A 15,846-nucleotide genomic window follows, 5' to 3' on the forward strand; every position below is an offset into this window, starting at 1 on the left:
CTCAGCAGCCGTGCGACCAGGGCTGTCCGCCCAGAGCTGCGCAGAGGGCTGCGCGCTCCTTGGGCCTCCCCAGGGCTGAACAACAACACGTGTCCTAGCGACGTCGCTCCCAAACGAGTCTCGTTCCCCTCGAAGCCATCCACGCGGTTCCAAGACATAGTCGGCATTTATACGTAGTGCCGGTTTGGCCTGACTAAGGCGCAGTCGGTCGTCAAAGGAGCATTCTGGGTCAATTCTCAGACTCTCGTGGGAAAAGTGGCAGGGGGCCTGGTCACGTATGAGCGCGTCTATACAATCGCACTCCCCACACCAAGCCAGCACAGTCAACGCTTGTCCGTCATGCAGCCAGCTGCGGCACCGCTCAGCCCCCAGCACCTATCCCAGGCGCAGCAACCGCCTCCCCGCATTCCCAACCGCACACCCTACCCCTACAACACGCGGGACTTCGCCACCCTTGTCCTGTTCCATAGCACTCGTACAACATACGCGCAACATACTAATTACGCGCACCCCTCGTCCGACAGTCATGCCTCTGCTCCGGTTGCCTACATGCCTTTTCCCCAGTGGCCTATCTACTTTTTCCCGTCCTTGTCCTCCGCCTTGCCGTCCGCCTTGGCCTTGGCGTCTGCCTTCTCCTTCTCCTCCTTCTCCTTGGCCTCCTTCTTCGCCTTGTCCTCCGCCTTCTCCTTCTCCTTCTTGGCGGCTGCGGGAGGAGACAGGGCGAAAGCAACAGGGGCGCGGGCAGTTGGCAGTGACGGTGCGGTTTCGAGCCAGGGCGCCAAGCGCACGAAACAAGCGAAGCCAACCCACCAGAAGCAATCCATGCAACTGCGGCCTACAGGCAACTGCAGTGAGGCAACTGCGGCCCGGTCTATGCAGCTGAGCCGTGCATGGCCCCGCTCCCCTGCTTCCCCGCGTCATCCCTCGCCGCGTCACCCTCCGCCACCACATCCCAGCCTTCACTGCCCCTCCGCCGCGCTGCTCACCCTCCTTCTCCGCCCACAGGCGCCCCTCCTTGTTGTCGATGAGCTTGTGCAGCGCCAGGATGGATCGCACCATGCTGGCCACGTAGATGACGTGCATCATGTCGTTGGACTTGACTGAGGGCGGGGGTCGCAGGGGTGGAGGAGGTGGGTCGGAGTGGGGGTAAGGAGGTGGAGGAGGGGAGGTGGGTCAGACAATGGGCGCGTGCGTGGCCGTGTGGTGTGTGTGTGTGTGGAGGCGCTGTGCTGAGGGGCGATATAAGTTGTGCCGTGCTGTGGAGGAGCGCAGCGGCCAGCGCCATATCCCTCTGCTCCCGCCCGCCCCTGGCCCCCAGCCACAACAGGCCGCCCGAGTCCTTCACCCCCCTTACCCGCGAGCAATACCAATTAAAGCATCGAAACTTCGCCACCCTGCATCTTGACCTACTACATCAAACGCACCCGCGAGCGACTTGGACAGCGACTCCACGTTCATGTTGGGCAGCAGGTTGAAGATCTCCTGCGCGGGGGAGGGGTAGCCGTGGAGGGGTTGCGTAGTCAGGTTGTGGAGTGCGGAGGCGTGGTGAGGATAGCAGCGGGGCCGTGGAGAGACGAGCTGCACAGGGCCGGCGACCTCTTGCCTGTGCCGCCACCGTTCACCACGTACACAAGCGACCATGCGTCCCCTGTACCGCACAGCACCGCCCTGCTGCCCCGCGTCTCAACACACGCACACGCACACGCACACGCACAAACACAAACACAAACACACAAACACTTACACACACAAACACACACGCACACGACCTCCCTCCCTCCCACCTGCACGATGTTGATGACGTCGTGGTTGGTGGGCAGCTTGCCGTCCAGCACCAGCTGCAGGTACTCGCTGATCTCGCCCAGGCGACCCTGCACAGCGGAGCAGAGCAACACACACACACACACACACACACACACACACACACGCACACACACACACGCACACAGACACGTGTCAGGACACAGCGCACAGCAGCTTGGAACACATACACCCAGGCTTGTCCGCGGGACCTGCGCCCCTGCATGCGCAGGCCAACGCACCCCAGCCGCGTGCGACTGCTATGCAGCCCCGTAAGGCCTACACGGCCCCACACACCCGGGCAGCCTCCCAGCTCGGTCCGCCTGTTGGCAGCTTTACCGCCCCCCTGTGCCGCCTACACCCCGCGCCCCTGGCCTGCGCCCCAGGATTCAGGTTCTGGGTCCACTACGGGCTGAGTCCTGACCCCACTTCGTTGGGACCTATTGCGTTGAGCTTGAGCATATACCGGTAACCCCAACCCGCCCCCACAACCCCACCGCCACCGCCACCGTCACTTCCCCCCCACCTGCAGCCCCTTGAGCGCCATGAGCTTGGAGCTGACGTCACCCGCCAGCGAGGACAGCGTGGCGTCCTTGACGTCCCGCAGCAGGTGCTCAACACCTGGGTTAGAGGGGGTAGAGGGGAGGAGGGTGGGATGAGGGAGGGAGGTTTAGGGGGGCGGTTGCATGATAAATTAGGATCGGCAGTGAGCAGGTGAAGGAGGGAGGCGAGGGTCAGGGAGACGGGGGAGGTGCGGTTCCTAACGACATGGAGAGAGGGCAGGAGGCAGCCGCACAACGCGCCGCCCGGCAAAGCCACGGCCCGCCTGTCCACCTGCCGTGCTGCTGGCACTCACCGATCTCCTCCGCCTCCGTCTGCCCGACCTCGGTGGGCAGGCTGTTGAACACCTGCGATGGGCGGGGGCAGGGCAGGGGGTGTGCAAGGGTGGGTTCCAGGGGCAAGGCGAGCGGGTGAGCGGTGAGGGGCGCCGCTGGGCCTCCCGGTGTGGACGTGTGCACTGAGACAGGCGAGTCCAGCCCCCCACGCATTGCGCGGCCGCAGATCCGCCCTGCCCCCTTCCCCCCTTTCCCTCCCCTCACTTCCTGCTCCTCCCTCCCAGCTCCTTCCCCCCCGTTCTCCTCCAGCTGCTCGGCTGCTTCCCCCCCTCACCTTCTTGGCCTTCTCGGTGCCGTCGGTGCGCACCTCGTCCACCGCGTAGTAGGCGGTGAAGGGCAGCCCCACCTCCTTGGGCTGAGGGAGGGAATTTGGGGGGGGGGGCAGAGCAGGAGTGGGTGGTGGGTGGGTTGGGAAGAGCGATGCCGCTGGGGTGGGGACAGCAAGTGCCCTCAGCCCTGCTCCTCAAGACAAAACAAACCAGCTCAACCCTTCCCCCGAGCTCCCGCGCCGCGCAATGTCCCATAGCCCCGCGCAACGTACGTTCCGCCCCCCCTCCCCCCGATCCTCCGCACCCTCTTCCCACGCCCGCCTCCTCCGCCAGCCAGCTCTTCCATCCCCCCAAATCCAGCCTCCCCCTCCTCTCCCTCCTCCTCCTCTCCTCCTCTCCCCTCCTCCTCCTCCATTCCTCCTCACCTGCACCTCGCAGATGACCAGCACGGGGCTCTCGCAGAAGCCGCGCATCAGCTCGTTGATGTCCAGGTCGCTCTCGCGCAGCTTGGGGCCGGTGGAGTACCAGCCCACGATCTTCTCGCGAGCTGCGGGGTTCATGGCCATGTAGCGTGAGGATGTGGTGGTGTGAGTGGCGTGAGGTGTTGAGGCGGTGGCGAGTGCGAGCGTGCAGATGCGCGTGTGCCGGTTGGTACGCAGACGGGCGGGCGTGGGGAATGACAGGGCGGGAGGAGCAAATGGCGGCTTGACCGCCGGGCCGACCCCGGCGCGGAGCGCTCGGCTGTGCCATTGACCCGCTTCAAACCCAGCCTTACAGTCCCAGGCCCCCTGCATGGGCCACACACAAGCGCCACCTCCCCATGCCGCTGATTCCCCAAACTGGCTTTGCCGCCGTGCTGTGGTAAGCTGCCCACGTGAGGTCAGCCCCGTGCCAGGGGCTGAACCCCAAGCTGCACCCCCATCCCCTGGCTGGCTGGCTGGCTCCGTCCAGCTGCACTCCCAGCCCCACCGCCCCGGCCAACAGCCGTACTGCCAGCTGTGCCATTGGAGTCTGCTGTGTTCGCAAGCGCGGGAGCCGGCGCTGGTTGCTTGTATGCCTCCCCAAGGCCCAAGTCTCCCCGAGTTCCTCCACGGGTTCCTCCATGGTTGCTCCCCTGCGCGCCAAAGGCTCCTGGGCGAGCCCCCCGAGGTCGATCGCGGGCGAGCCTCACCGTTCACTTTCTTGAACATTTTGTACATCTGCTCCAAGTAGGAGTGGTCCAGGAACCAGATGCTGGTGTCATGGTCGTCCTCCTCGAAGGGCAGCGCAAAGCTGTTGGTGACGTCTATTTGACCCTTGTAAAGCTCTCCCAATAGTACTCCCACTACGCGCTTCTTTGTGTCCTTGGCAACCCGATTGTAGTGGTCGACCACGCTGAGCAGCACCAGCGGGTGCAAGACAACTTTATCTGGCCCCGCTGGCATTGTTGCTGGGCTCGATTAGTATCGGGAAAGGGTCGACTCAAGTGCACAGAGATCTCGCGCGAAATTTGCTCGTCTAGTCTTGCTCGGAACTGATGTTGTGTATTGTGGAGGTACTGTACGTCTACAAAGTCTGTATGCGTGTGTGAATGCACGTCCTGTGGAGACGTTCGTGGCTGTCGACCATGACGTGAAGGCCGGCGCTTGACAGCCCCCTCCCAGTCCCAGCCCTCTCCCCTTCCATTCTCCCCTTCCTTGTTACCCCAAGCCCCAAGGATCCTGCCCCTGCTCCTGCACTCCCCCTTCCCCATCGATATGTTCGCGGTTCTTAAACCCCAAGAGCACTGAAGGCGATAGGTCGGCAGTCACCCATACTTGCTCCGAATTCCTTCGCGATATGGTGACCGCGTGCTAAAATGACAACACTAGCATGAAAGCAGCCGTACGAAACCGGAAACGTTGATGTGGCACCGGTGTCAGCACACTCGGGAAATGGACGAGTGTCAGGTACTAAGTCCCACTGCGAGCGAACGCCCAGACCCAAACAGTTTGGCAGCCACCCCCGAGCGAGCGGCATACGCTACGCAACCGCAACACAGTCAACCAAGGATGCCGCTTTCCCCCAGCCAATACCATACTGACGCAAACTGCAAGTGGCACACGCCTGTAACTGCGTAACCACCTGTTGCCGCCGCCCAAACACACGTGGCAGCATGAGCAACCGAATACTTGACGACAGCCCTCACTTTCACACAAGCACAATGCTAGTACCCACCTCAGCTCAGCTGCTATCCCCCTGTCCTGGATACGCTGCGTTGTGGCTGGCGGCCTGGCGCTGTGGTACAGCTGCTTTCGGCCGTTCGGCGCCTGCCTCAGCCGGTGCAGGACGAGACGGGTATCGGGGTATCGGCAATCGGGCCCGGCGTACGTGCAACAAGATGACAACCCTAGTACAAGCAATAGCAGAGGTGGTGACAGGCAAAGTCCCGAGTGTGATGGCTAGAATAACAGCCTGCAAATCCCGTGGCCTGACGTGGCCTCAGGCTTGCCCAGGGCTTGCATCTTCAGGAAGCGGCAAGAGACGGGCCCCAATGCAGGCCCTCTGGCGAGAAAGATTGGGCAGGATTGGGCATTTCCGGGGGGGGGGCGTTCTCGCTGCGTGGGGCTGCATACGGTCCCGTGATGCAAGCCCTGGGCTTGCCTGCACGTAGTGGGGTATAGGCTGGAGCAAGCACTGGACGGGCATGTGCAGGGATGGAGGCGCCTGGCAGCCGTGTGCCATCGCAAGTGCCGTTTCACAACAACGTCAAGCGGCTTCTCCCCGCGTTTTTCCGCATGCAAGTGTGTGCTTAGGCGCTTGGCACGCACCACGCGTAGGCTTGCGCCCAGGCTTCGTCCACCCCCGCCATCCACCCTCGTGTGTGCGGATATGAGTGTGAGGCGCCCAAAGCAGGGGAGGCCGCTGACCCAAAGTGTCAACGCATACATGTTCGCAGCGCACCACATTACAGAAGCGGCATGCACACACTCCGTCCCTTGTGCTCTCAATAGCACATGCACAGTTGCACATGCGCACCGTGGATCCTCTCCAGTGTCCCGACTACGCGGCGTCACAGATGGGTAATGCCCGTGCAGTCTTGGACCTCTCCCTGCTAACCTGCTTCCGGCACTGCCTAAACTGAGGAAGCAGTACAAGGAAAGCCTTGTAATCGTGTGCACAGACTGTATGTAACAGCAGCTACGTCCACCCTTGAACCCTGCTCGGCCCCACAACGCACCCGAACCCAGTGTGCACATGCATATCTGCTGGTCAGCTGCGCTGACAGCTCTGCCCATTCGCATGCCATAATATTCCTTCTCCCGTGCACCAGTGCACCGTAAATCCAGTCCTCCCACACGTTGTGCAACGAGCCCACAAGGCCATCATTATCTGCCTGGTGCGAAGCGCTCGGACCAGCCTCTTACAGCATGGGCTCTTCGCATGTCATTGATATCCTTTGAGCAGGGACACGCTCGGCTCAGAGCACGCCGCAAGTGCTCAACCATGCATTTAATTGAAATTTTACACAGGGCCATACACGCTGGCAAGACTGACAGGTTGCAGCATTGCCAAAAAGCGTTGTCGCGGTACTCAACAACCCGTTCCACATTATTACCGCAACTCCCAGGTATGGGTTTAGACGCGCCTGTTTCCTGGACCTCTCGGTCAACTAGGTCAACCAATCGGCCGTAATTACTTTTGTTCTGTGGCAGAGCCGCTCGAGCCCGATACAGGCGCATGCAAGGCCACGGCACAGTTGCCACGCAAGCGGGCCGATCCTACAGGCCTCGCGGCGCCTGCACCACCTCTCCAGACTGTCACATCTGCCTCAGCAGCTCCAGCTGACGCAGCAACGCCTCGTTCGTCGGCGGCCCCGCGATGTGCCCCAGCTGCTGCTGCTGCTGCTGGCCCAGCTGGTGCTGGTGCTGCAGTGTGCCAAGCTGCATGGGTGGCCGCAGCCCGCCGCCGTTTCCGGCGCCTGGCGCCCCCAGCGCCTGCTGCCCCGTTAGCTGGCTGAACCCGCCACCCAGCCCCAGGCCACCCATACCGCCACCTCCACCGCCTCCAAGGCGACCCAGGCCTAGCAGGTTGTTGGCCGCGGCGGCCTGCTGCTGCGCCTGCTGCTGAGCTTGCGCCTGCGAGACCGAGCCCATCAGCTGACCCCGCGCCTGCGCCAGAGCCAGCATCTGCTGCTGCTGTTGCTGCTGCTCCAGAGACAGACCAGCCGCCTCAGCCTCCGGGCCCAGGCCCAGGCCCATGGCTCCCAGCCCCAGGTTGCGCACCGCCGCTGCGGCGTCTGCAGCCGTGAATGCCCCGACCCCAGCCGCAGCACCTCCCGGGCCAAGCAGCCCCAGCCCGCCACCCAGCTGCTGCTGCTGCTGCTGCTGCCCAGGCGCCGGAGGCCCCTGAGGCTGCGCCAAGCCGTTGAGGCCGTTGCTGCCGTTGCGCGCCATCATGGCCGCACCCGTGCAACCCGCAACACCGCCACCGGGCCCGCCGCCCTGGTTGTGGCCCATGACCGCGACCGCAGCAGCAGCCGCGGCAGCAGTCTTGGACGCCTCCGCCGCAGCCATGGCGGCGGCGGCGGCGGGGTTGCCAGCCATGCCCATCGGCCCTGCCGGCGGGCGGCCAGCCACACCGTTGCCGGCCATTTGCATGTGCCGTTGTTGTTGTTGCTGCTGCAGCTGCTGTAGCTGCTGCAGTTGCTGCAGTTGCTGCAACTGCTGTTGCTGCATGTGCTGCTGCGGGCCCATGACGCCGACCAAACCGCCTAGGCCGTTGCCCATGCCGCCAGCCAGGCCTGCACCATTGACCGCGCCGCCTGGCCCCGCCGCCCCGGCCGAAGGCAGCGGACCAAGTGCCAGGCCCAGAAAGTCGGGGGCGCAGTAGTGGCCGTTGCCCCACAGGCTGCTAGGCCCCGGGGAGGGGTTGGGGCTGGGGCTGCTACTGCGCCGCTGCCCGCCGGCCGAGCCCATCCCCACCAGGCTCAGCCCCAGGCTGCCGGCGCCGGTGGTGCCGCTGCCGGCCTTGCCGTTGTAGCTCAGCCGCCCAGCGCCCGGGCCGCCGCTGCCGCTGCCGCCGCCGCCCAGCCCATCGCCGAGTCCGGCGCCGCTGCCGCTCCCGCTGCCCATTAGGCTCAGCGCCGCGGCGCCCTGCACGTGCTGGTTCGCAAACGAACTAAGCAGCGCGCCGTCAGACTGCGTGCCAGTCGCAGCGGCGCCGGCGTCGGGCGCGCCGCGTGACAGAGAGCGGCCTGTGCCTGCGCCCTGCACCTGCGCCCGCAGCGCTGCCGCCTCGTCACGCGCCGCCGCCGCTGCCGCCTGCGCCGCCTCCACCGCCGCCCGCGCCTCGGAGCGCGCGGCCTCCGCCGCCCCCACCGCCTCGGCCGTGTCCTGCACGGCCCGCCCCAGCTGCTCCTGCAGACTGGCCGCCTGCGCCTCCAGCTCCGCCACACGTGCCGCGGACGCCGCTGCTGCCTCCTGGGCCCTGCCCACCTCGGCCTCCAAGCTCAGCCGCACCGCCTCGGCGGTCTGGGCCGCCAGCTCCGCAGCCCTGTGCGGCACAGTGACGCGTGATGAGGGGCCGAGATCGCACGTCTCACGACCGCGAACCAGCGCCCAGAAGCCTCCTGCCCTCGAGCTAGCTACTGCACGCGCTGCGACCTGCGCCTGCAGCCCCTCTCTCCTCCCATCCCACCAAAGCTACACACTCGCCTTCTCTACATTCCCCCGCCCCCAGTTGCCCACCTCTGCTGCTTGGACCGCGCCGCCCGCTCCGCCTCCAGCGCCTCGCCTCGCTCCTTGGCTGTGCGCTCCGCCGCCCGCAGCGCCGCCGTGAGCTTCTCCAGCTCCTTGGCGCGCTCGCAAGCCGCCGCCACCTCCGCCGCCTTGTCCTCGCCCGCCCGGGTGCGCTGCTTTTCCAGCGTGGCGGCTCGCTTGGAGGCCGCCTTAATCTGTGGGTGTAGGCGTGGACGCGTGGGCGTTGGTGATGCAAATGCTCGTTGGCTGCAATGCTGCTACTGATGGAGGGCTGGTACCCCGGCCATAGCTGATGCCAGGGAGGCGCATAGGAGCCCAGGTCTCGTTCCGTCTCGTCCCGGCCCCGCGTTTTAGTTATCCAAAATGAGACCAAACCTGCAGCATGCCTGCACCCAGTGGGCCCTCCTTTATCCGCCACCCACCTTGTCCTGCGCCTCCGTCAGCTGCTTCTGCAGCTCCGCCTCCCGCAGCGCCGCCGCCGACACCTCCGCTTCCAGCGCCTGCAGCCGCGTCTCCGCCTCGCGCCGCGCGCCGTCCTTGGCGTACACGTTCTCCTTGAGCCCCACCAGCGCGCCCTCCACCTGCAGGACACAGCGAGGTCAGCGCCAGGGGCGGGGTCAGGGGCAGGGGCGGGAGTGTGCGAAGGAGGGAGCGAGGGGGCAGCGACCGCAAGGAGCAGCAGGTGCCAGCGCCGGGCAGGCAGCGGCAGTGGCAGCACCCGCTGCGCAGTACGGGGCACCGGTTGGCGATGCCACCTCCAAAACCCGCCTGCCAGGCTGCCGCCTCCAGCGCACACACATGCATACACACACACACACACACACACACACACACACACACACACACACACACACACACACACACACACACACACACACACACACACACACACACACACACACACACACACACACACACACACACACACACACACACACAATATAGCCCAGGGGCACAGAAGGCCGCGGCGTGCGGCGCTCACCTCAATGCACCTGGCCTCCAGCACCTCCTTGTCCGCCCGCAGCCGCTTGACCTCCTCGCGCAGGCCGCGCACCTCCTCCGCAAACGGCTTGTCGCTCTCACACGCCTTCTTTATGAGGTCGCTGATGCGGCTGTCAGCCCACTCCTGAAGGCCGCGCGCGTGTGTGTGTGTATATGGTGTCGTGGTTAGCACGTGGTCCTTCTCCCTACCCAAACTTCCTCCCCACCCCCATCCCAGGCAACCCTCTAACCCACGAACACATTCCCGCGCACCGGCCCTCCCGCTTCCCACAAGCCCTCCTATTCTGCCGGGTTCGGGCATACACCGTGGGCACGCACCCCCTTTCCCTCCTCCTCTTCCCAGCCCCGCTCCCACCTTGTGCTTCTTGAGCATGGCCAAGTCCTTGTGCAGCTGCTGGCGCTCCACCAGGTAGCGGTTGATGGCGGCGTTGGACTGCAGCACCAGGTTGCTCAGCATGTCGATGTGGCTGGGCGGAAGCATGATGGCGGCCGCGGCAGCAGCCGACGCAGACCCCGCCGCGCCGGCGGACCCTGGCGTGCCGCCTCCGGCGGCGGCGTTCGCGGCGGCGGCGGCTGCCGCCGCCTCGCGCTGCTGCTGCTGTTGCTGCTGCAGCTGCAGCAGCCGGTCCGTGAACTGCTTCAGCTCGCCGGCGATGTCCAGGCCAGCGGCGGGGTCGGACAGAGGGTCGGGCGGCAGTGCCTGACCGCCGCCGCCCACAGCAATGCCCTGCGCGGCTGCCGCCGCCTGCATGAGGTGGTGCGGCTGTAGCAGCAGCCCCTGCGCCTGCGCCTGCTGCACCACGTGCGCATGTGCTGCTGCAGCCGCGCCCGGCGACAGCGCGCCACTGCCGGCCGCCTCGCCCGCCAAGCTGGAGTGGCCGTAGCTGCCGCCGTCCGCCGACACACGGCTGCTGCCGCTGCTGCTACCGCCGGGCCCCTGCGGCTGCGCCGCCATCCCCGTTAGCGCACCGCCGGTGGGTGTCAGCACAACCGTGGCCGCCGCCGGCAGCCCGCGCCCGCCGCCCGCCTGCCCTCCTGCGCCGTACGGACCCCGGCCGTCTGCTCCGCCGGCCCCCGCTCCGCCGGCTCCGTACATGTCGGTCGGCGAGGCCGTGAGGAAGACCTGCCCCGCCAGTGCCGGCGGCGCGGCGGAGGCTGTGAGCAGCTGCACCGCCGCGTCCGCATCCGCCATGCACAGCGTGGCCGCCAGCTCCGCGGTCTGGCGCCAGCAGCCCAAGGGGAGGGGAAAGGGCGAGAAGGCAGCGGATCATGACCAGCGGATCCGGACCAGGACCACAATCAGCTGGGGTTCTGAACCCTTGTTGCGCCCGCGAGCAGCGTTCTACCTCCCAGTACAGGAAGCCTGAACACATACCCGAGAGCTCCGCCCGCCCGGTCAGCCCCTCATTGACCGCCCCCCTCACCTGGTGCGGCAGCCCCGGCACGCGCTCCTGGATCTTGCGTATGCATGCCGCCACGTCCATGTGCTTCAGCAGGTCCTGCACCGTCAGCGGCCTGGGGGGAGAGGAGGGCAGGGCGGAGGCAGTCGCTAGCGAGCTCCAGACAACCCAGAGCGGCGAGACAGCGAGGGAGCTGCACACGACGCAGCCTGCCATTACCAAGACCATTACCTGACCAACCCAGTCGCCCGCAACCACCATTCAAATTTGATCATCCCTGAGCCCCTGACAGGGTGCCCACAATGCCCACCCCGCCCCCCCCCTATCCCCGGCCCCCCGCACCTGCTGAAGTCCACGCTGTCCTTGTGGCTGTTGTAGAAGGCCAGCATCTTGGCCGGGTCCACCTTGGACTTGCCGTGCCGGTTCAGGTACTCGATGCACACGCGCTGCGGGCGCGGGCGGCGGGGCGGGGCGCGGCGCAGGGCAGCCGCGCAGCATTGACAGGGAGAATGAGTGAGTGGCTCTCATGCGGAGCCCTTGACGTTTCCCTTGCCCTTGAAGCGCCACCGCAGCCCGGGCGTTGATGACGCGCGCCGGACCCGTCCATAGTACTTCCGACTGGCCCCGTTCCAGCAAGCTTTGGGTTTGGGCCACGGAATCCCCTGCCTTAGCCCCCACTGTGCGCTGCTTCTGGGTCTTGGTTGACTTGGGGTTGGAATGAACAACCCCACCCCCACCCCACCCCAACCCCAACCCCACCCACACCCACACCTGCGCCATGGGCTCGCTGCAGGCCGTGGCCTTCATCAGCTTCTCCAGCGCCGGCTTGGCCGACACCTCCGTCAGCAACCCCCGCAGCTTGTCCGTCACACGCGCCGGCGGCAGGTTCAGCATGAACGGCAGCGCTTGCTGTAAATGGTGGCATAAGGGTTTTTGGTGTGTGTGAGAGAGCGTGCATGTTGAGGGCGGGCGCGGTAAAGCGGTACACGGGGGCGGGCTGTGGAGGAGCACAACCAAATGTGGCAGGCTTGGAGCGACAGAGATGATGGATGGCTCCACACGCAGGCTCGGCGGCGCGGGCTATGGCATGCTGCTTACGGTTCAACCGGCCTGTGACGAGCCCGCCAAGGCGGGGTGACCCGAAGGATGGACGCGAGCGCGCGGGAAGTCTCTCCCGACCACACGCCCATACCTGCTGTAGCAGAGTCGCCTGCTGCGTCGCAAAAGCGAGCATTTGCTGAGCTATTTGGACCTGCAGGCCACCGGGCTGTGCCGGTGCCCCGCCATGCTGCGGATAGCTTGGCGCGAGCTCCACGCTCACGCAGTAGCCGTCCAAAGGAATGGACAACGTTGTTGGAAGCGTGATGTTCGAGAGTGGTGACAGCGTCTGAGAGGCATTGTGCACGCTTGAGTCCGGGTCCAAGTTGGCCGCTGTCGGGGTCAGACCGGAGCCCGAACTTGAGCTTGGAACCGAGCTGGATCGCTCATTATGTGCTGCAGCAACTCCGTCCGTGTGCGCTGGCGCAGCTTGAGCGGGCTGACTGGCCACAGCTTGCGTCCCGGTTGAAGACGAGTCCTTCTTCCCAAACAGTGACGAAAAGAACATTTTTCCAGGCCGTGTGCCACTTCTGCCGAGTCAGAAAAACCCTTATTGAACAATGTCAAGCTGCAAATGCAAGAGTCTATCCATTTTGTTTGCAATGTTGTGTCTATTTAATTGCATATGGCAATTGTGCGAGCGCCCTGTGAGCTAGGGTGTCAAAATTAGCCCAGGCCGGATGGGTACATCGTCTGCAGCCCTCGGAAGTAGTGTCTCTGACAGAAAGCACTATCCCAACTACAAAGACAAAGATAATAACGCAACTCGGTACCTTTCTACTAGTGCTTCTCTGCTGGTAGTCGCAAGATTCGCTCCAGTTCTCGGCCGACGGTGCCTTCCTCAAGCAGGCACTTTTCTCATTAGCGACAAGGACTACAAGCCATGGACCTGCTAGGGGGCTATGGCTCAGATGGCGACGGATCGGGCAGCGACAGTGAGCGATCGGCACCCCCGGCGCCCTCCTCAGTGCGGAAGCACGCCCCGGCCACTGTGAGCGTCCTGGGCTCCATGCCCCCGCCAAAGGTAAGCTTGTGCTGGTCTCATGGAAGTCCAAATGGCGTGCTTGGTGCTGCGTCGCTGCGACCCGGCATGACTATGGCCGGTTGCATGATACGCGTGTCGTGACGGGCGCTTGCATCTGTGCCCTTCAGCCCCCAACCCCTCTTGCCCGCCATTACCTGCCACACTCCCAGACCGTGCCAAGTCGGACACCAGCCACCAACGCAGCCGGAGAAGATTTCTTCTCCAGCCTGCCACGGCCCGGGGGCGCCTCGGGCCTCTCCAGCCTCCCGCCGCCCTCCTCATCCTCACTAGGCGGCGGCGGGGCCGAAGGCCGCACCGCGGGAGGCAAGAAGGTCATAATGCTACCGCTGCAGCGGCAGCTGCTGGCAGCTGCCGCCCTGGATTCGGACGACGAGGAGGAGCCCGCAGCCAAGCGGTTCAAGGCCGGGGCGGGCGGCAAGTCAAAGCTTATGGACTTTCTGCCTCCACCTAAGAACGACACCGGGCCCATTACGGGCACACTGGGCGGCGGCCTGTCGCGCTCTTCCAAGGCCTCGGGTGCGGGTGCGGGTGCGGCTGGCGCTTTTGGTTCAGCGGGGCCAGGGCCCTCCTCAGCAGCTGCAGCCGCAGACGCAGTGTCAGGCGCGGGCAGTGGCGGCGCGAGCGCGGCCCTGCCGTCGGACTTCTTCGCGGGCAACGAGGCGGCGGCGTACAGCAACGAGGCCTTTCGTGTGGCGGAAAACGAAGGACCGGCACCGTACGGCGGCTACGACCCTTCAGGCGCCGGCGGTGGCTACAGCGGGTACGGCCACCACCACAACGACCCCGCGCACGCGGCGGCGGCGGCCGCCGCCGCTGCCGCCTATTACTCAGCGCAGCAGCAGGACGTGTACGGGCCAGGGCCGGGCGCGGCGCGCAGCAAACACGCGGCGTCGGCGCTGGCGGCGGGCGTGGACGAGGGAGCAAGCGCGGACTTGTTGGAGGAGGCGCTGAAGGCGGAGCAAGAGCGCGCGGCCAAGCGCGGCGGCGGCGGCAAGGCGGGCATGTTTGGGCCCGGGGTCAAGGTGGTGGAGGTGAAGGCCAAGGATCTCACGGCGATGGACCCGGCGGCGAGGGAGGCGGCCAAGACGGCGCAGGACGCGCTGGGTTCCGAGTATGCGAGTGAGTTGGCGCAGGCGGATGGGGTGTGGCTCGGCAGTGGGTTGTGTGCGTGTGTGTATGGCCAAGCAGGAGTCGTGTGGGAGGGCAAGTGTGTGCTGTTCAGGGGATCGGGCGGTGGCTGTGGCGGGTGTGGGAAGGCCTGTGTAGGGGCCCGGGCGGGGCTGTGGAGTGTGGGGACCGGAGGCGCCTCTGGCTGCAGGCACGCAGTCGTGGAGTTGACGCGCGTGCTGCTGCCTTGCCTGCTCGCGACCGCTGTGCAGTGGCGCTGCGGCGCTCGGCGGCTCCCTTCGAGGGCAACAAGCTGGCAAAGCGCAAGCACCAGATCGGCACACTGCTCTTCAACGCCCGCATGCAGGTGGGCGGGCGCGGGCGGGTGTGTGTGTGTGTGGTAGATACCAGCCCAAACTAAACCAAACCCAATGCAATAGAGCCGCGGGGGGGGGGGGTTGTAAATACCAGCCCAAACTAAACCAGAACCAACGAAAACGGGAGTGCAGGCAGAGGCGTTAGTTGGGGGGGGAGCGGCGGGGCCGGGAGCATCACACCGGTAGTGACATGGACGGAACGAATGCGGCATGACCTGGGAGTTGCGAAGGCTGGATGCACACCATGGATTCCGTTGTCATCATGGCTGCCGCTATGCTTTACACACGTGCACCGCTTGCGCCGCGCCCCCCCCCCTGCAGGAGTTGGACCAGATGGAGAAGCGCACCGTGGGGCAGAAGAGCAAGGCGGAGACGGTGGGGCGCTGGGTTGGGGTACGGGCGCTGATGGGCCGCTGGCGGTGGCGCAGCACTCGGGAGGAAACATGGCCTTGGGTTCGGGCTTGCAGCTGGGTTGCATGCAGGGTGAATACTGCAGACACAGAGACCTGGACTGCCGCTCCAGCACAGGAGGGACAAGGGCGGCTACATCCTTACGCCCAAACCCGCTGACACCATGCCTCTGTCCCTCTGTGTGTGCTACGGCTGTGCAGGCGGCCAAGTACGGTTGGTAGTGGGGCGCGCGGAGAGGTCCTGCATCCCCGCAGTACTGGTCTGGCTGGCTGGCTGGCTGTGGCTGGCTGGCTGGCTGGCACCTCGTCCAGAAAGCACGGCACAGCGGTGCTGCGGTAGGCAAGGGTAGCACGTGAAATGGAACCTGTTGGCTTGAAGTGGCAGAGGGTGATGGCAGCAACAGCTTGCACTGCTGGTGTCTGTGTAATCGGAGTGCGGAGGGTCGCGAAGACGCGGAGAGGAAGCAGTGATAGAGCAGGATCGAGTGGAATGCCATGCCTTGGGTTGCCTTGACAGTGCCCCTGACTAACGTCAAAATTGTGGGCAGCAGCGAGTGCAGTGGTCAAGGTTGCAGCTGCAGGGATGGCCAGCAGTCGTGTTGTGGCCGCTGGCTTGTGAAGAACGGGCGGCCCCGGGGACCTGGCACCTTATGTGTGCGGTGGCACGGTGGCACCCGATTAATGCGTGCACCCGAGCCACACACATCGGGACTACGCTTTCC

The 15,846-nt window shown here is 65.3% G+C and overlaps 3 protein-coding genes across 3 annotated transcripts; 1 reads left to right on the forward strand and 2 right to left on the reverse strand.

The window, feature by feature from the left end:
* Position 1: 1 nt before the first annotated feature.
* On the reverse strand, positions 2–4,517 carry CHLRE_06g278256v5 (uncharacterized protein). Its single transcript, XM_001697925.2, has 9 exons — positions 4,137–4,517; positions 3,391–3,512; positions 2,971–3,051; positions 2,657–2,708; positions 2,327–2,421; positions 1,785–1,871; positions 1,425–1,482; positions 987–1,100; positions 2–703 (listed from the first exon to the last, which is right to left on the reverse strand). Exons 1-9 carry the CDS (start codon positions 4,387–4,389, stop codon positions 573–575), a joined length of 993 nt encoding a protein of 330 aa, XP_001697977.1. The 5' UTR covers positions 4,390–4,517; the 3' UTR covers positions 2–572.
* A 1,154-nt stretch (positions 4,518–5,671) lies between these two features.
* Positions 5,672–12,797, reverse strand: CHLRE_06g278257v5 (uncharacterized protein). Its single transcript, XM_043063176.1, has 9 exons — positions 12,280–12,797; positions 11,859–11,996; positions 11,430–11,533; positions 11,112–11,202; positions 10,043–10,906; positions 9,668–9,811; positions 9,108–9,266; positions 8,674–8,879; positions 5,672–8,479 (listed from the first exon to the last, which is right to left on the reverse strand). The coding sequence occupies exons 1-9, from the start codon at positions 12,691–12,693 to the stop codon at positions 6,745–6,747; spliced, it is 3,855 nt and encodes a 1,284-aa protein (XP_042923879.1). The 5' UTR covers positions 12,694–12,797; the 3' UTR covers positions 5,672–6,744.
* Positions 12,798–12,937: 140 nt separating this feature from the next.
* On the forward strand, positions 12,938–15,817 carry CHLRE_06g278258v5 (uncharacterized protein). The gene is made up of 5 exons (XM_043063177.1): positions 12,938–13,209; positions 13,380–14,349; positions 14,610–14,704; positions 15,036–15,089; positions 15,326–15,817. Exons 1-5 carry the CDS (start codon positions 13,069–13,071, stop codon positions 15,344–15,346), a joined length of 1,281 nt encoding a protein of 426 aa, XP_042923880.1. The 5' UTR covers positions 12,938–13,068; the 3' UTR covers positions 15,347–15,817.
* Positions 15,818–15,846: the final 29 nt, after the last annotated feature.

Source organism: Chlamydomonas reinhardtii, chromosome 6 (genome assembly GCF_000002595.2).
Source record: "Chlamydomonas reinhardtii strain CC-503 cw92 mt+ chromosome 6, whole genome shotgun sequence".
Taxonomy (NCBI): Eukaryota; Viridiplantae; Chlorophyta; class Chlorophyceae; order Chlamydomonadales; family Chlamydomonadaceae; genus Chlamydomonas; species Chlamydomonas reinhardtii.